Source organism: Dendropsophus ebraccatus, chromosome 2, assembly GCF_027789765.1.
Source record: "Dendropsophus ebraccatus isolate aDenEbr1 chromosome 2, aDenEbr1.pat, whole genome shotgun sequence".
Classification (NCBI taxonomy): domain Eukaryota; kingdom Metazoa; phylum Chordata; class Amphibia; order Anura; family Hylidae; genus Dendropsophus; species Dendropsophus ebraccatus.
In genome coordinates this window covers 144,412,167-144,432,595 of record NC_091455.1, presented here as the reverse complement: position 1 = coordinate 144,432,595, position 20,429 = coordinate 144,412,167, and the positions used below count along the sequence as shown (strand labels likewise).

Genomic DNA, 20,429 nt, shown 5'->3' with positions numbered 1-20,429 from the left:
TGCGGAAGGTTCGAGAATGTTCGAGTTCTATCGAACCTACGATTTCCGATGTTCGATCATCTCTATCTGGGATCACTTATTGACTTACTTTTGCAGGGTGGTACTATGGCCATCACCTACATTTGCAGCTCTCACTTCAGTCTGCATGAAAAGCAGAAGTAGTGGTGGGGAAGTAGGATACCTCAGATGACCTTAGGGAAGGGGTTAAGTGGACTTTTGTTAATGTTATTACCCCTTCTGTCATTCATAAGGTCACACCTAACAGGTCTTCTTTTCCGAGAAAAGGTGTAATAATGTGTAAAAGGTGTAATAATCATTGGCGTCTAACTAGGCGGTTTATTGACTTCACGACACTACTGTGGCATGTGAGCACTACAGTGACAAGGAATTCTAAGGGTAGCTTCACATGTCCTGTACTTTTAACTTGCTATTAGAAAGGTCAGTAAGAAAAAAAACCCTGCAAAAAAACTGAGAATTATCATAATCAGAGCATGGTCGCTGGCACATCAGCCTTCTTTATTTTGTAAACTTAGATACATCTAACAATTAAAAAAAAAAGCAGATATGGCAATCTCTTTTGGCACCTATTAAAAATACATGTACTGTAGTTGATCGCTAAAGGGTTATTCTGTCAGCTGCAATTCATGTCCCAAACTACTGACACTGATAGATAGCTATTAGGTCATTGAGACTTATGGTACCTGTCATATATCCAGAACCTGGAAAAATGCTTTATATGCACACCTGTGCAAAGAAAGTGTCAAAGAGACCTTCCCAAGCTCCAAGTGCTGATGGTTGTAATGCCTTCTTGTCCCCCATCCCATCCCTAATCCTGCTTAAATGATAGTCAGCTGAAAGCAGAGTCCCAAGCAGGGTCAAGTGTAGGAGGGGGGGTGAGGTGGTATTTTAACCTGCTGCAATTCAGGAGCTTTAGAAAGCCTTTTTTCTACCATATGTCTCCTTATTATAACAGTGCCAGCAGCTGGAATAGTGAAATGCAGCTGACAGTCACTTTAAAATGTGAAAGAGGATTACAGGTACAATTGAACATGGTGGTGTGGGAATGGGAAATGTTGCAGTGACAACAGGCAGGTAAGAAAAAACGCAAAACAAAGAATATTGAATGCTTTGTATATGCCTTGTGTACAATGTATATTATCATTGATTCATATTGTTTGTATGACATATTGCTTAAGATTGTATTCTTTTTTTCTGAGGTCTAATCGGCAATACAAACCTAGATGCCATATTCTTTGTGTTCCACAGGTAGGATGGGTAACAGTCGAAGAGCGCTGCAGATGATCATGGAGGAACTTAAGAACGTGGACAAAGCCATTGAATTTGCAAAGGAGCAGGATGATGCCGAGCTATGGGAGGACCTTATTCTATACTCTATAGACAAACCACGTAAGATCATGGCATGACGAATATCTTTTTCTATACTCTGGCGTTCATGTGCAAGATTCAAGGGCATTTCTTATCCTGGCCATAGTCCTAGGCTGGTGAATATTGAATACCTAATTTGGAGGACATCCAGCCTTTTTAGATGGCAGCGCGACGTAGTGCATTGTCAGCATTCTGGAGAATTGAGGGGATGCAAACCATTCCGTTGGTTGGTTGTGTGCCATTCTGTTAATTTTAAGCAGCAGCTTCACTTCTGTGTGACTATGAAGAGCACAGCTAATGCATTTTGAAGAGATTTAACATCTGCAGTTAAGAATGTATTAGCTTGCTGTAAAATCCAGGTTTCAGGCTAATTCTGGGTAACTACTGTATGTTCAGCATATTCCCTGCAAACTCATACATTTTTTTTACGTTTTTCTGCTTGCATTTTATCTAAATGCATGTTTTTTTTCTGAATGCTTATCTGCTTTGCTTTATCTATACAATTGTAAAGCTTTCTTCGCAACTCTAACACACAAACACCCCTCATATAGGTGATAAATTATAAACCCTACAACAGGAAACTGCAGCAAATTTACAGCAAAGTACCTGTGAATGGTATATTATTAAGCCCTGTTCACAGACAGCACATTTTTGTGATGTAGATTGGAAAGCATGCTGCAGTTTTTCCCAGCAGAGTACTGATTTTGCTGCAGATTGAGGGAATCGGCAACATAAAAAAGCTGTCTGATCGGCATTCAGCATGTTATAGGGTAGGAGTAGCTGAGAAGATTTACATACATAGATTTAAGTATAACATTTCTTCATGTAAAACCTCATTTTGGTCAAGGTAGTCAAGGAGGTGGTCAGTGATTGACAGCTATCAGCCTTTAAGTGTGCATATGCTGTCAGTTAATACATAATACTGCCCACTTGACTATTTAGCCCAGAACGAGTAGACATTTACATGAATAAATGACAAGGAATCCTGGAACTATTCCTACTAAACTATCAGTCTTCCTCTTCTATCTCCCACCTCCCATCCCCTCTAAGCAGCCTGACTGCAGATTGGACTGTATTTCAATGGGACAGGTCCACTTTAATGGCGATTACTAGTTAATTATTACAGGTTTAACAATTAAAATTTCACTATTGATGACTCTTGTTTGCCGCGTTATAGTTAATATCATGTGGACTATAAATGAAAGTGCGTGGGAGTTGTCTGTGTAATGTATGTTGGAGAGATTCATGGTCTTAATCGTTCCTTGGTGTTTAGCCAGTTTACAGTGTGGCTGAAATATAATATTGCGTTCATAATTTAAGGAAGCGACAGAGCTCAGAAGCAGCTATGAATATTGTTTACTGTGATAGGTTTACTGTAGAATACAGGCACATCGGTAGTCCTGCTTACATCTCTAATATAGGATTGGCAGAGGAGGGCAGCTCTGCATTGTTCAAACATATTTCGTGGATGCATTTATTCCAGTAATCTCCAGGATTTTAGGCTGTGTTCACACACTGTCAAATAAAAGCAAAACGTAGGTATAAAAAACAAAAATAGCCGTAATTCCAAAGTAGAATTCGACCACTGGGACTCCCTGCCTCTCTAGAGAATGAAACCCTGTTTTGGAACAGAGGGGCAAGTCGCACTTGCATGTTGCTGTTTCATTTATTGTTTATGGAGCTAACCTAAAAATGGTTACCCTTCAGTCCACGCTTGGCTCATCCAGGCTCAGCATGTCAAAATGTTGAGCTTATTTCTGTTAAAAAGACGGTACTTTACATTTGTGACATGTATTGCGCCTTTCATGACTAATATGTAAGCAAGAAATAACACAACTATTTTTTTTTTTAATGAACAGCCTTTATAACTGGATTGCTAAATAACATTGGGACCCATGTTGATCCAATCCTTTTGATTCACCGAATTAAAGAGGGAATGGAGATCCCTAATCTTAGGGACTCACTTGTTAAAATCCTGCAAGACTACAACCTCCAGGTGAGTACTGAGACTGGATGTGCAGCTTTGTAAATCTGACTTTAATACCCAACAATGCCTAGAATTTCATGTGTTCTTTTGAAGGCTAAAATAATGGTTTAACCCCTGTTGGTATTTATCAGTTAAAGATCTGGTAATATTGCTTCCTATTTCTTTTTACCATTTTGCCTTTGTGAAAGCCTTGAGCTGTAGATTTTTTTTTAGTTCTTATTATAGTTATTATTTTTTTTTTTATTATTTCATTATTAGTGCTCATAATCTCTGGGACTCAGAAAATGTTATGTTTCCTCTTGCTATGTGGTGTAACGTGAGGGAGAAAGCTATATTTCTTAACCCCTTAGGGACCAAGCCTGTTTGGGCCTTAATGACCAGGCTCATTTTTCAAAATCTGACCTGTCTCACTTTATGCGCTTATAGCTCAGTGATGCTTTAATGTATGCTAGCGATTCTGAGATTGTTTTTTCGTAACATATGGTACTTTATGTTAGTGGCAAAATTTGGTCACTGTCTTGTGTGTTTTTTGTGAAAAACATCAAAATATAATGAAAAATTTGAAAATTTTGCACTTTACGAACTTTGAAATTCTTTGCTTCTAAAAAAAAAAAGGCACATGACAAAAATTAGTTAGTAAGTCACATTATCAATATGTCCTCTTTATTCTGGCTTCATTTCGTAAACATATTTCACTTTTTTAGGGTGTTACGGGGCTTAGAAATGTATCAGCAAATTATCAAATTTTCATGAAATTTCCAAAACTGATTTTTTTAGGGACCAGTTCTTTTTTTAAGTTGATTTAGGAGGCTTGTATACTGGAAACCCCCATAAGTGACCCCATTTTGGAAACTAGACACCTTAAAGAATTAATCTAGGGGTATAATGAGCATTTTAACCCTACAGGGGCTGGAGGAAAGTATTCACCATTAGGCCGTAAAAAAATGGAAAATAGAAATTTTCCAATAATATATTTGTTAAGATTAAAGTATCTCATTTTCATAATAAACATGAGAGAAAATGCACCCCAAATTTTGTAATGCAGGTTCTCCTGAGTAGAACGGTACCCCATATGTGGGCGTAAACCACTGTATGGGCACATAGCAGGCCTCAGAAGGAAGGGAGCACCTATTAGCATTTCCAGTTCAGATTTTGCTGAAGAAATTTCTGAGCGCCAGGTGCGTTTGCAGAGCCCCTGTAGTGTCAGCAGAATAGAACCCCCCCAAAAGTCACCCCATTTTGGAAAGTACACCCATCAAAGAATACATCTTGGGGTGTGGTGACCATTTTGACCCCACAGGTATTAGAGCAAAGTATTCAAAAGAAGACAGTAAAAATGAAAAAATTGAATTTTTCCAATAATATGTTTGTTTAGTTTGAAATTTCTCAATTTCACGAGGAACAGGGGAGAAAACTCACCCCAATATATGTAAGGCAGGTACTCCTGAGTAGAACGATACCCCATATGTGGGCATAAACCACTGTGTGGGCACACAGCGGGGCTCAGAAGGGAAGGAGCGCCAATTAGCATTTCCAGTTCAGATTTTGCTGAAGAAATTTCTGAGCGCCAGGTGCGTTTGCAGAGCCCCTGTAGTGTCAGCAGAATAGAACCCCCCCAAAAGTCACCCCATTTTGGAAAGTACACCCATCAAAGAATACATCTTGGGGTGTGGTGACCATTTTGACCCCACAGGTATTAGAGGAAAGTATTCAAAAGAAGACAGTAAAAATGAAAAAATTGAATTTTTCCAATAACATGTTTGTTTAGTTTGAAATTTCTCAATTTCACGAGAAACAGGGGAGAAAACTCACCCCAATATATGTTAATCAGGTTCTCCTGAGTACAACGGTACCCCATATGTGGGCATAAACCACTGTGTGGGCACACAGCAGGGCTCAGTAGGGAGGGAGCGCCAAGCATTTTCAGTGCATGATTTTCCTGAAGAAGTTTCTGAGCGCCAGGTGCGTTTGCAGTGCCCCTGTAATGTCTACAGAATAGAACCCTCCCCCCCCAAAATCACCCCATTTTGGAAAGTACACCCCTCAAGGAATTTATCTTGGGGTGTGGTGACCATTTTGACCCCACAGGTATTGGAGGAAAGTATTCAAAACTAGACCGTAAAAATGAAAAAAATTGAATTTTTTCAATAACATGTTTGTTTAGTTAGAAATTTCTCAATTTCACTAGGAACAAGGAAGAAAAAGCACCCCAAAACTTGTAACGGAGGTTCTCCTGAGTACAATGGTACCCCATATGTGGGCATAAACCACTGTATGGGCACACAGCAGGGCTCAGAAGAGAAGGAGTGTCATTTTAGTTACAGGCAATATGTGGGTGTTTACTGGTTATCTGGGGTGGTAATAGACAATCTCAGGGTGTTTACTGGCTATCTGAGGTGGCAGCAGGCAATCTGTTGGGGTTATGGGCAATCTGGGGTGGTTACGAGCAGTCTGTGCCAATCTGGGGTGGTTACGGTCAATCTGGGGTGGTTACGGTCAATCTGGGGTGGTTACGGTCAATCTGGGGTGGTTATGGTCAATCTGGGGTGGTCACAGGCAATCTGGGGTGGTCACAGGCAATCTGGGGTGGTCACGGGCAATCTGGGGTGGTTACGGGCAATCTGGGGTGGTTACTGGCTGTATGGGGTGGTTATGGGCAATCTTGGGGTGTTTACTGGCTATCTGGGGAGGTGACGGGCAATCTGGGGGTGTTCACTGACTATCTGGGGATGCAACGGGCAATCTGGGGTGGTGACGGAAAATCTGGGGTGGTGACGGGAAATCTGGGGTGGTTGCGAGCAATCTGTGGTGGTTACAGGCAATTTGGGGTAGTTACAGGCAGTCTGTGGCAATCTGGGGTGGTTACGGGCTGTCTGGAATGGTTATGGGCTATGGGGGGGATACGGGCAATCTGGGGAGATTACGGGCAATCTGGGGAGATTACGGGCATTCTGGGGTGGTGACAGGCAGTCTGGGGTGGTTATGGGCTGTCTGGGGTGGTTATGGGCTGTCTGGGATGGTTATGGGCTGTCTGGGATGGTTATGGGCTGTCTGGGATGGTTATGGGCTGTCTGGGATGGTTATGGGCTGTCTGGGGTGGATACGGACAATCTGGGGAGGTTACAGACAATCTGAGGAGGTTACAGGCAATCTAGGGTGGTTACGGGCAATCTGGGGTGGTTACGGGCAATCTGGGGTGGTTACGGGTAATCTGGGGTGGTTACGGGTAATCTGGGGTGGTTACGGGTAATCTGGGGTGGTTACGGGTAATCTGGGGTGGTTACGGGTAATCTGGGGTGGTTACGGGTAATCTGGGGTGGTGATGGGTAATTTGGGGTGGTTACAGGTAATCTGGGGTGGTTACAAGTAATCTAGGGTGGTTACGGGTAATCCAGGGCACTTGACTTTGGTGACAGGCGTAAAAAAGTGCCGGCACCATTTGGAACAAGCGATCAGTGGTATATAGTATATACCGCTGATCACTTGTACTAGGACCACACCGGGTGGTCACCGATCATTGCCCCATGCTCTCCGCCACCTCCGGTGGTGGAGAGAATGAAGCTTGGATCATTTTTAGGAATCCATCACTGTGAACAGAGTCTGTTCACAGTGATGACGGCGGCCATCTTGGATCAGATGGCCGCCCTGGGAGGGGAGGGTCAGTGGCCAGGTCACTAGGGTTAATTCTGGGGATGGGGGGACATGTTTTCATCTCCTCTCACTGTGGATTCACGGTGAGAAGAGATGAAAGCGTTCAGCTGCGCTGGAAATGCCCGTTACCGGTAGCCGCCTTTATACTGATAATAACGGCGATCACCGGTGAGGGGACTGGCCGGGACTGACCCCACACTCTCCCCCAACCCCTCAGCTACCTCCGGTAGCTGAGAGGAGGGGGCTGCAGGCATTACCGGCGCCACTGCACTATTCTGCACCATCGCCATAAAGAGCTGATGGCAGCAGAATAGACCCCATTAGTGATCGCCGTAAAAATCCGTATCGGCGGTCACTAATAACATAATACATGTATTCTCTGGGTCGCTACGGTTACGGCGATACCACATTTGTATAGTTTTTTTTAACGATTACCGCTTTGGCGCAATAGAAACTATCTTCCTAGCCAAAACCCACAAAAACTGTCCCTGCATTGCAAGATCCATAGCGTTCTCATCTTTTGCGCGACAGAGCTGGTTTTGGGCTTATTTTTTGCGGGAAGATCTGTAGTTTCTATTGATACCAAGTTTTATATGTATATGACTTTTTGATCTCTTTTATGACGTATTTTCTAAAGTGGATTGATAAAATACAGCTATTCTAGTACTGTTTTTTTTATTATTTTTTTACAGCGTGTGTCGTGCGATATAATTATTGATATAGTTTTATAGATTGGGTTGTTACGGACGTAACGATACCAAATATGTATAGGATTTGTGTTTTTGATCACTTTTATGTAATGTTTTATAGTGTATGGGGAATGTAATGCATCTTTATTATTGGGGGGGCTGTGTTGTGTTTGGTGCACACTTTTTTTTACTTTTACACTAGTGTACATTACTGTACACTAGTGTAAAATACTTAGATCACTGATACAATACACTGCAGTACCTGATGTACTGCAATGTATTGTATCATGCCTCATGCTGACAGGCAATAGCCGCGGCCACCCCTGTCAGCATGAGGCATCTCCATGGTGACCCCGGGGACCTTCATTAGGACCCCGGAATCACCATGGAGACATCGGGACCCCGTACGGCGCCGCGGGACATCGCGATCATGTAAGTGAACCACGGCGCCGTCCGGGATCCACCGGGACCCGTTAGATGCCGCTGTCATGGTTTGACAGCGGCATTTAACGGGTTAAACTGCCCGGAGCGGAGAATCCTCCGCTCCGGGCAGTTACAGGAGGGTGTCAGCGGTCACACTGACCGCTGATCACCCGTCCTGCAGCCGCCGGCGGGCGGTAATTTATTCCGATGCGCCCGCCGTTAAAAGGCGTACGCATCGGAATAAAGCCCATTAGTGGCCGCCGTGAAAAGGCAGCATGGCGGTCACTAAGGGGTTAAAGTGTCACTGTCATTAAAATTTTTTTTTACAGAAATCAATAGTATAGGCGATTTTAAGAAACTTTGTAGTTGGGTTTATTAGCCGAAAAATGAATTTTTATCATGAAAAAGAAGTTTGAAGCAGTTTCTCCTATGGAGAGAGGGAAATGAGACACCAAAACAGGACAACAAAGAGTTAATTTAAAGCTAAATCACCGGGCTCTCTCCTCTGATGTCACCACTGACCTCTCTGACCTCTGAATAGCACTCTGAATAGCTCCCCCTTGTGTAATCCTTTGTTCTCTGCTCTCTGCTGAAAACATTTCTCCTCCATCTCTCCTCCCCCCTCCCCATTGAGATTTCCTGATTCTGAGCAGTAGATGACAGAAAGGAAAGGAGGGGGGACCTAGGAAAAGTCTTTTTAAATGCAGATAATGGCATATTTGCCTAGTAAACCCAAGTACAAAGTTTGTTAAAATCGCCTGGACTATTGATTTCTGCAAAAAAAAATTAACAACAATGACACTTTAAAGTTGCAGGAAAGGAGCCATTTTTTTTTTCTTACAGCTCTGTGATGTCCTCTGATTTTCTTACTGGTGAGCTAGTTACAGCTGGCAGTGCAAGACAGTTTAGTGGCATACCATCAACCTTTTAAACTGATAAATAATAATTCCATATTTAGACTGGTCATACTGGGTTGCAAATTAACCTACAGTCCCTGGCAAGGATTCACTGGGAAAACCGCATGTGATGACTCCAGGCAAACATTTTATATTAAGGCCTCATTCACATAGACCCGCAATTACAGACAAATTACGGTCCTATAGGTTTCTGTGACTCTTACGTCTGTTATTTTAATGATCTGTGACTTGTCCGTGATCTCTGCCACAAAAATACTGGTATGCCCTAGTGCTGACTATAATTGCGGAGTCTATGGGAACATCTGTAGAAAATTTGCGGACATTATATATGGTGAAACTTGTAGATGTAGGCTAAGATTTTTTGCTGTGATTCGGAATTTAGCCAACAATAGGTTGATTTTTGGTATCCCATGACCAATGATGCATCATTTTGTTCCCAATGAATTGCACAGAAAATATTTTGAAGACATTGAGATCCAATGGTTGAATTTAGTCTCCCCGTAATACTCTGAGCAGTAGATTTACATTGTGTTGCTATCAAAAGAAGCAATGGTAAAAGTAGGAAAAAAAATTTACACAAAAATCCATTTATTTATATACACAATATATTTAGCCACAGTAGTTAACAGGAACAGGGTTGAAAACAGAACTATATGATGATGATGATAATAATAATAAACAAGGATGTGCAAAAGGACTATTGGAGATCCAAAGGCTTCTTTTTAGGTCTCGCTATGGATCACGAACACATTCAAGTGAAGTCAGCTCACCCCCTGGGAGTGCAAGTTTTCTAGGCATCAGATTTGGACCATGTAAACACAGGCCGGTGCTGGAGAAGAATCATAGGAATGAAAAAGGGCCTCCAGCTCCAGTGCATTAAAACTTGGTCAAGCTTTATTCAAACATGTTAAAATCACTGAAAACATCCTAAGTGTTTCAGGGTCTATTCCAAAGACAAGACCCTGAAAGACTTGAGGGCCACAGGACACAGGCCTATTATCATAAACAAGCATTGCTAGAAATGCTCCTGCGGCTGATCGCCCTATGTAAATGTCACAGTGATCAACCAAGGACAGATAAAAATCATCTGACCCTCAGCTGGTTGTGTCTCTAGAGCCGCACATCGTCCTGTGTAAACAGGGTTTTGTGCGACTGGCAACAATAAAAGAAAACTGAGAGCACAAATATGTATATATCTTTGCTGGGAGTTTAACCCCTTAACGACCGAGGGCGTACTGTAAATTTACGCTCCACAGGCTGTGCCTTAACGCAGGAAGGCGTAAATGTACGCCCTGCTGGGGTTACAGGCTACAGAGCAGGGTCAGGAAATGAGCTCGCTCCATAGCGGGTGAGGACCAGCAATTGGGTGGCAACCTGCCATTAACCCCTTAAACGCCGCAATCACACCGCAACCGCAGGTTTAGGTGTAAGTGACAGGAGCTTCTCAGTCATTCTAAAGGAGGTGGGGACAGTATACATATTTGTGTTGTCAGTTTTCCGGACTGCATGAATGATGCAGAGATTGTTTACGCAGCCCAGGCCTCTCAATTTGTTGTGCCATGTAAAGGCATTGCAAACTAGCACCAATCTCGCTGATCAGCATTCGTTTGGGGCCCCCACAGTTGACCAATCGCTATGTGTAAAAGGACCCTTACAATGCTTGCAGTTTTTAATTTTAACATACTTAAAATAATAAAGCTTAACCAAATCTCACGATGGATTTTAGTCTTATTAAAATATTCATTATTGTTTCAACAAACTTTGCATAAGTTAGAGAATTGTCAAAGAGAAGGGAGGGACCCTATAGCTGTAGACCTAGTAGTTCTTTTGCCCTACTGTACTTTGTCACTAGAAATTTTAAGCACAATTATTATTGTAAGTGAATAAACTGATTCCTTGATATCTTCGCTGAATATTGTGTTAACCAGAATGAAAGCCTTGGGTAAATGTATTATATTATAAGATCTCATCAGGTTTATTTAGAGGGTACGTTCTTCAGCATTGACTTACAATGTTATATCTCCCCAGTGATTTTGCTGTGATGATTCATCTTTAATTAAAACAATGGCTCAGGGTAGTAATGATAGTAATGAATATCCTCAGAAGTCTATTATTTTACTCATCCAGACAGATGTGTGTTATAGATTTTCCAAAAGCTTATGCATATTTTTTTTTATTCTTTTGCATCCCTTTCTTTTATCCTGAACTAATAGATCACCGGTTGAGCGTCTTATAAAACTGACACTAAAACTGACACTGTTACAGATCACCCAAGTGTTTTGCCTATGATGTAGTTCAAGAAACATCTCTACTAAATAACTTTTTAAATACACAACAAACACCATATTATATGGAAAAATACTGCTAATATATTTAAATGCACAGTTATCCCAGACAAATCACCATTTAAAGGGAATGTATCACCCTCAGAGCTGCTGTAGGAAATAAGAAAAAATAAAACTATATTATTTAAAGGGGTTATCCAGCGCTACAAAAACATGGCCACTTTCCCCCTTACTCTTGTCTCCAGTTCAGGTGCGGTTTGCAATTAAGCTCCATTTACTTTAAAGGACATGAGTTTCAAAACCCCACCCAAACTGGAGACAAGAGAGGGAGAAAAGTGGCCATGTTTTTGTAGCGCTAGATAACCCTTTTAATGCAAAGCCAGGAATGGATAACAAATGGAGAACTAGAACTAAAAGAAGAAAAAGGACCTCTTTTGTTTTCATATCCATTCCTGGCTTCGTATATATTTACTAATTGTGGTGCTCATACACCTTACACTAAAGTCAGCCAATCCCACCACCAGCTGTGCGTTCAGCAACAGTATAAGTTTTACGTGGGCCTCCTGATTCTCCAGCGATAGATAAGATTGCTGGAGATAACAGTTGGGTGTGATGGATTTTCACTGCCTGCCCCCTTTGTTCTCAGAGGATGAAGCCAACGCCAGAGCAGTCTGACTACAGCTTACCCTCCCCTTTAATTAGAAAATGCATGAAGGTTCAGCTGTGTCGATGATTTATGTGTATAGGGGGCCTGGAGGGATAACTATTGGCTGATCTATCGTTTGGCCGATAGTTATTGAAGATGTTTAGAAACCTTTAGACAGGCCATTAATTGTGAAAAGTTGCCCAAACAATCACTGTATTTCAATTGAGACAATACTCCATGGATTATGATAAAGGAAAGGCACAGAGGCAGCATGAAAAGTAGCACATAAGCCATTCTTCTAGTGCATGACTATGGGAATGAAGGGTAAATTTTAAAAAAGATGTTAAAGGGGTTATCCAGCGTTTGCTAAAAAAAACAATTCATTCTTAGCTTGCTATGAACTTAACATACCATTGTATCAGACTGATTCATCGCCGTCTATACCACTGTTTTGTCCATACAGTCCCCCCTTTCCTCCAGGCTGTAAATCTTGCTTCTTCCTGTCTGGCCATGTCATCACCCATCATCCTCTGCACTTGTTAGTCACGCCCAAGTGCTGGAATTCTTTGCCCACATCGACAGCCCCTCAGGCTAATTATTCCGCCCACATTACTCCCTGTCACTTGTACACACCCCTGCAGCTAGAATGGAGGCGTGTCATGCTAGTTCTCAGATAATAACAGTCACAGCGTGTCCAGGAAGTGGGAGGATATACTGTATATAGGGCTGGGTGAGAGGATATATACAGGGCTGGAAGGAGGAGATATATACAGGGTTGGGGGAGAGGATATATACAGGGCTGGAAGGAGGAGATATATACAGGGCTGGGGGAGAGGATATATACAGGGCTGGGGGAGAGGGGATATATATATAGGGCTGGGGGGAGAGGGGATATATATAGGGCTTGGAGAAAGGGGATATATAGAGCTGGGAGAGGGGATATATACAGGGCTGGGGAAGAGATAAATATATATATATATATATATACATACAGGGCTGGGAGAGGGGATATATACAGGGCTGGGGAAGAGATATATATATATATATATATATATATATATATATATATATACACATACAGGGCTGGGAGAGGGGATATATACAGGGCTGGGGAAGAGATATATATATATATATATATATATATATATATATACACATACAGGGCTGGGAGAGGGGATATATACAGGGCTGGGGAAGATATATATATATACAGGGCTGGGAGAGAGGGCATATATACATGGCTAGAGAAGATATATATAATTCGATTAATTCGCCCAGAATGTGAGAATCGATTTGACTTTTTTGGAAAATCGAAAATCGATTTCCAAAAAAATCATTGGATTTGGGCGCGCGGGCGGGCTGCTCGCATCCTCCAGCTACTGAAACAGCGTGAGGAGCGAGAGCGGCCAGCAGCGTCCTATGTCCCCGCCTCTGACCCGCCCCCATAGCCGGACGTATACGCGCGCTCCCCTCCCGGCCGCACATGGAGGTCCCCGGAGGAGGCTGCAGATACTGAAGCATCGGGTGATCGCTGCGGGTGCTGGAGCTGTACAGCAGCGACACTATCACCCGATGCTTCAGTATCTGCAGCCTCCTCCGGGGACCTCCATGTGCGGCCGGGAGGAAGCGCGCGTATATGTCTGGCTATGGGGGCGGGTCCGCTGCGGGGAGTATGTGCGGGCGGGAGGAGAGCGCAAGTGCCGGTGGTGTGCGCCCGCACAGAGCGTGTACACCAGGTATGTTCCCTCCTGTCCCGGTCTTCTCCATGCCCCTGCCGATCTGCCCCCTGCTCCCCATGTCTGCCCTATTCTCCCCCCGATCTGCCCCATGCTCCCCCCAGTGTGCCCCATGCATGTCCCCCAGTGTACCCCATGCCTTTCCCCCCTAGTCTGCCCCTTGCTCCCCCCAGTGTGCCCCATGTATGCTTCCCCCAGTGTGCCCCATACTTGCCCCCCCCGTGTACCCCATACCCTTCCCCCCAGTCTGCCCCATGCTCTTAGCTATGTCCCTGACCCTCATCTTTACCTGTACTACTACTACACCCCTCATCTTTACCTGTACTACTACTACACTACTCATCTGTACCTGTACTACTACTACACCCCTCATCTTTACCTGTACTACTACTACTACACCCCTCATCTGTACCTGTACTACTACTACACCCCTCATCTGTACCAGTACTACACCCCTCATCTTTACCTGTACTACTACTACACCCCTCATCTTTACCTGTACTACTACACTCCTCATCTGTACCTGTACTACTACACTCCTCATCTGTACCTGTACTACTACTACTACTACACTCCTCATCTGTACCTGTACTACTACACCCCTCATCTTTACCTGTACTACTACTACACCCCTCATCTTTACCTGTACTACTACTACTACACTCCTCATCTTTACCTGTACTACTACTACACTCCTCATCTTTACCTGTACTACTACTACTACACTCCTCATCTGTACCTGTACTACTACACCCCTCATCTTTACCTGTACTACTACTACACTCCTCATCTGTACCTGTACTACTACACCCCTCATCTGTACCTGTACTATTACTACACCCCTCATCTTTACCTGTACTACTACTACACCTCTCATCTGTACCTGTACTACTACTACTACTAAACCCCTCATCTGTACCTGTACTACTACTACACCCCTCATCTTTACCTGTACTACTACTACACCCCTCATCTTTACCTGTACTACTACTACACCCCTCATCTTTACCTGTAACCCTACTACTACACCCCTCATCTGTACCTGTACTACTACTACTACTACACTCCTCATCTGTACCTGTACTACTACTACTACACTCCTCATCTGTACCTGTACTACTACTACACCCCTCATCTTTACCTGCACTACTACTACTACACCCCTCATCTGTACCACTACTACACCCCTCATCTGTACCTGTACTACTACACCCCTCATCTTTACCTGTACTGCTAATCCCCTCATCTGTACTACTACTAATACACTAGTACATAGGGCACATATTTGGGAAAACTACTTATATGGGGCACACAATGGGCTTGTCTACTACATAGGGGCACGGGAGGAGCACTGTTACACTGGGAAGCAATATGGTTGTTGTCTCAAACGTCTATAAAATAGTTTCTGATGCTGCAGGGAGAAAAATGTCCTGTTTGTTTAGCAAAAAGAGAAAAAATCGAGATTTAAATCGAGAATCGTCCAAAAATTTTTAAAAAATCAAGATTTTATTTTTTGGCCATATCGCCCAGCCCTAGCTGGGGGGGATATATACAGGGCTAGGAAGGAGGGGTATATACAGGGCTGGGAAGGAGGGTATATACAGGGCTGGGAAGGAGGGGTATATACAGAGGGCTGGGAAGGAGGGTATATACAGGGATGGTAAGGAGGGGTATATACAGGGCTGGGAAGGAGGGTATATACAGGGCTGGGAAGGAGGGTATATACAGAGGGCTGGGTATATACAGGGCTGGGAAGGAGGGGTATATACAGGGCTGGGAAGGAGGGGTATATACAGAGGGCTGGGAAGGAGGGTATATACAGGGCTGGGAAGGAGGGTATATACAGGGATTGGAAGGAGGGTATATACAGGGCTGGGAAGGAGGGTATATACAGAGGGCTGGGAAGGAGGGGTATATACAGGGCTGGGAAGGAGGGTATATACAGGGCTGGGAAGGAAGGGTATATACAGAGGGCTGGGAAGGAGGGGTATATACAGGGCTGGGAAGGAGGGGTATATACAGGGCTGGGAAGGAGGGTATATACAGAGGGCTGGGAAGGAGGGTATATACAGGGCTGGGAAGGAGGGGTATATACAGGGCTGGGAAGGAGGGGTATATACAGAGGGCTGGGAAGGAGGGTATATACAGGGCTGGGAAGGAGGGTATATACAGGGCTGGGAAGGAGGGTATATACAGGGATTGGAAGGAGGGTATATACAGGGCTGGGAAGGAGGGTATATACAGAGGGCTGGGAAGGAGGGGTATATACAGGGCTGGGAAGGAGGGTATATACAGGGCTGGGAAGGAAGGGTATATACAGAGGGCTGGGAAGGAGGGGTATATACAGGGCTGGGAAGGAGGGGTATATACAGGGCTGGGAAGGAGGGTATATACAGAGGGCTGGGAAGGAGGGTATATACAGAGGGCTGGGAAGGAGGGTATATACAGGGCTGGGAAGGAGGGGTATATACAGGGCTGGGAAGGAGGGGTATATACAGGGCTGGGAAGGAGGGGTATATACAGGGCTGGGAAGGAGGGGTATATACAGAGGGCTGGGAAGGAGGGTATATACAGGGCTGGGAAGGAGGGTATATACAGGGCTGGGAAGGAGGGTATATACAGGGCTGGGAAGGAGGGTATATACAGGGCTGGGAAGGAGGGTATATACAGGGCTGGGAAGGAGGGTATATACAGAGGGCTGGGAAGGAGGGTATATACAGAGGGCTGGGAAGGAGGGGTATATACAGGGCTGGGAAGGAAGGGTATATACAGGGCTGGGAAGGAAGGGTATATACAGGGCTGGGAAGGAAGGGTATATACAGGGATGGGGGGAGAGGGGACATATATACTGCTGGGGGAGGGGGGCTCTAAAAAGGGTAAGGTTCTAGGGGACTGTGCTGAGGGAGGTGGCATCTGGGGGTCCTATACAGAGTTTATTGCAATGTTTGGGTGGGAGAGAGTCTCCTCATGTACAGTGGGGGGAGGGGGTCGCTATGTGCTGTGGGGAAGGAGCACCTCCACAGTGTTGGGGTGTTACTGGATGCCAGCAGGACGGCTGGAGGGCATTAGATGACAGGAGGCAGACATTACACATCCCCTCACCTCTCTCTCCTGCCTCCAGCCGTCCTGTGTCTGCACTTCCTGCTCCCTGCACTGTCTCCCCGTCCATACAGATGGCAGCACACAAAGCTCCTGCTGCCCTAAGACACGCCCCCTGCATGGATTATCACTGAGAGGACGCTCTGTGGACACATGAGGTCCGGCGGCAGCCTGCAGGACAGCAGCCTGAGCAGCATCTCCTCTCACATATGTGAGCAGCCTGGCACATATCCTCCTGGAGCCCAAAGAGAAAGAGGAATTACTGGGCGGAGGGATATTCAAGTGCGCATGGGACGCACAGAAGGAAGTACGCATGCCCAGAGCGTACCATGTGATTGGCTGAACTTCCGTGGCTGACTTCAGCCAATCACTGCAGGGGGGGAGGTGCTGAAGCAAGAAGGAGGCGGTGATGAGGATGTCGGAGTGAATACACATGGATTGGACTACAGAGATGACGCGTTGTCTCGAAATGACGCAATAGTGACGTAGCGGTGGTCGACAGTGATAGGAGAACTATAAAAAGAACGAACTTCCGGCGGTGAGTCAATCATTCAAAAACGGGGCCAGCCAATGCAAATATGTAAATGATGTATATTACAACCTTATATAACTTTTGGTTAGGCAGTGTAAGGTATATAATTTTGTAAAACCGGACTACCCCTTTAACTACTGTTGGAAAATAAACAGATCATATACTGATCATATCATCTCTTCTTTCTGAAACATGAATAGGCCATGATGTGTTTTCCCTTCTGTATTTTCTGCGGTATAGAGGATGACCGGTTCTAGTGGTCAGACCCTCACCAATAAGACATTCAGGAAAATACAGGATAAAGTCAAATAGGTTCCCAGGTGTTGGGACTTAGTAGGGAAAGCAGTGGTCTTGCACAGCTTAGCTCATCTGCTATAATTTATGCCAAAATCTGATATAAACTATAGCCTGTTGCTGGTATAGATTTCAGTGTGTGTTGCATGTGCCAAAGTTATTAAGAGGCAAGCACCCTATTATTGTGAATATTGTGAAATGTCAGCCGTTGATAAATTCCACCCAATGTTACTTTTACAACATTATAAAAGCAAGAAAAAAAAAAGGATAGCTCGATCTGCAGGAAAAAGATAAGTGCTACATAACACTAACTATGGAAGCATGTTTTTTTATTATAAAGAAGTAAAGAATTAAAACATGGCTGCTGGGCTAGAAAATAAAAAGTTACATTTTCTACTAGCTTAGTGAATGTCAATGTAAAGAAGAGCAATGGATTGTAACTGGTAGAATGCCAGCAGACATAAAGAGGTTGGTGTGCATTTAAAAAAAAATTGAATGTTACTGTCTGTCACAACTTTCTCATGTGTACTATATGTAGCTACCATAGTAAAATATTGTGTTTTTTTACAGATACTTTTAAGAGAAGGTTGTAAAAAGATTTTAGTATCAGACTCACTGTCTTTATTGAAGAAAATGCACAGAACTCAGTCACGAGCCATGCTGGTTGACGGTATGTGTATAGTCACAGTACATTCCTTTATAGGATGTTATTGAGTTGTTTTCTCTGTTTTCTTATAACAGGAAGCTTTGCTGCTACATTGTTTTTTGTTGGATTCCTGTACTAATTACAAACACCTAGAATATATGAGTATCTAATAGCAGAGCTGAGGGATTGGCTGTGTGTTTAAGCATTGACAAACTGAACAATAGAAGAATACTAATAGATTATTTACATTCTTTATTTTGCAGAAGACAATATTTGTGAAGTTTGCTTATCTCCGATACTTCCAACAGGTACTGTCTTGTAGTGTGACAGCAAATGTCTCTTACCTGGTTTTATCCATATGCACATAAGATGAAGCCAGGATTGTAAAATACTTGTCAGCCAAATAACCAGTCTTATTGTGGGCAGCAAATCTAATGGTAAAAGCAATAAAGAATATTTGAAGTCAAGAATGTTGTTTCTCAATTATCGATGGCCTAATTCAGAGAATCACCTATTAATCTCTGTAAAACAATATTGTGGTCATGCACCGTATTAGATATAAAGGTCACTATGCAGGGAGAGGAGGAGGTGAGTGGTTTCCATCATGTGGAAATGTTTTGGAGGGACACTTTGGCTGGGTAAGGTTTACCAGGGCTTTGCTTCTATAAGGAGAGTATGAAAGCACAGGATATCCCACAGTAGTTATCTCAGAAGCCATTTGTTGTGAAAGTTACTGTTTTTATTAAAGCATGAGTAACCCCAAATTTCATACCCTTTAATTTAGAATACAGACTATAATATTTAGAACCCAATAATCAGACGACAGACCAGAGCTTAATACAATAACTTGACACTGACCAGCTCTATGTGCACCACTGTGACTAGAATAGATGATATGATCCCATGTTGTAGAGGTATTATCCTTCCTATTGACCCTGTGTACACAGCTGACAATTTGGAGGAAGTAGCAGTTTATGGTGAGGACTGCACAATTAATGTTAAAGGAGTATTCCGCCCATATCCTCTCCAAACAAACTGATTTTTTCCAAAGTCCCTTGGTCTTACTTATCACACACACACACACATTCACCCTTTGCTAAACAAAACTATATATTTTTTTATTTAATTATATTCCAAGGAATGTTAAAGAAAGATAGTCATAAAATTACTTATCGGCTCTATTAGCGGGTTAAATGTGTCCTTAAAGTGTACCTGTACCTAACTTTCAAAATCTAAATCAATATTAGATGTGAAATTAAGCAAGTTTGCAAAATACATTCATTATTTTTTTTTAATTGTTATGCTGTAAAACAAGGCTGAACTTACCAGAAATCCAGGTCCAGTCTCCTAAGGGCAGAATTTTTGACTTGTGCTTGGAGAAAAAACAGACTAAACACAAGTGCCATGTTTTCCATGACCACTAAGAAAAAAAACTAGTGAATGTAAAGCTTGCTTTATATCACATGTACTGTTGATTTAGATTTTGAAAGTTATAATGACAGTGACACTTTAACTTTCACTGATATGTAAATTAGGGTTTTAGGTGTACTGGGGCTTTCCTTTTCCCCTGTGAACCACCCACCACTCCCAGTGCACCAAACCTCATTTGCATATCAATAAAAGTTTTTTTCATTAATGCCACAAGGGATGGACATAATAAAGGTAGGTTCTTCATCCTTATTAACAGGTTAGGATCTTCTAACCTGCCGATAGACTCCCCTTTTCACGTTGTTGCAGTCTTACTATGTGTGTTCAATTATTTCATTGTTTTGCAGATTCTTCTAAGCCTCTTGGAGTGGTGGTATTCCACTGCAGGCATATGTTCCACAGAGATTGCCTGCCTGTCGGCAACACAGTAAGCTGTTTTTATAGTCTACTGCAAACTTTACAAATAAATTGGTTTCATTTTTATACCGCCTGTGGGACAGTATCAGAAACACTGGTTACATTTTAAAGGGCAAATGTAATCACTGCACAGTTTCAATATAACATTGCTTCCTATACAACTAGTCTGGCTGTAATATACATAATGCTAAAATGTAATTGTAAGTGGCTTCTAAGAAGGATTCCAGTTAAAAATGTATAATTTAATTATGGATACATACTGTAGTTGTCTCTTTAGTTTTTAATGAGATATG

The 20,429-nt window shown here is 43.1% G+C and overlaps 1 protein-coding gene across 2 annotated transcripts in view; it reads left to right on the top strand.

The window, feature by feature from the left end:
- VPS41 (VPS41 subunit of HOPS complex) overlaps positions 1 to 20,429 on the top strand; it is a 165,806-nt gene that overhangs the window by 143,418 nt on the left and 1,959 nt on the right. For both annotated transcript variants that reach the window (XM_069958436.1, XM_069958437.1), the window contains 5 exons: positions 1,267 to 1,407; positions 3,246 to 3,382; positions 18,216 to 18,315; positions 18,555 to 18,599; positions 20,067 to 20,146. In XM_069958436.1, the coding sequence (XP_069814537.1) occupies positions 1,267 to 1,407; positions 3,246 to 3,382; positions 18,216 to 18,315; positions 18,555 to 18,599; positions 20,067 to 20,146 (503 nt within the window). The remainder of the gene's footprint in view (positions 1 to 1,266; positions 1,408 to 3,245; positions 3,383 to 18,215; positions 18,316 to 18,554; positions 18,600 to 20,066; positions 20,147 to 20,429) is intronic.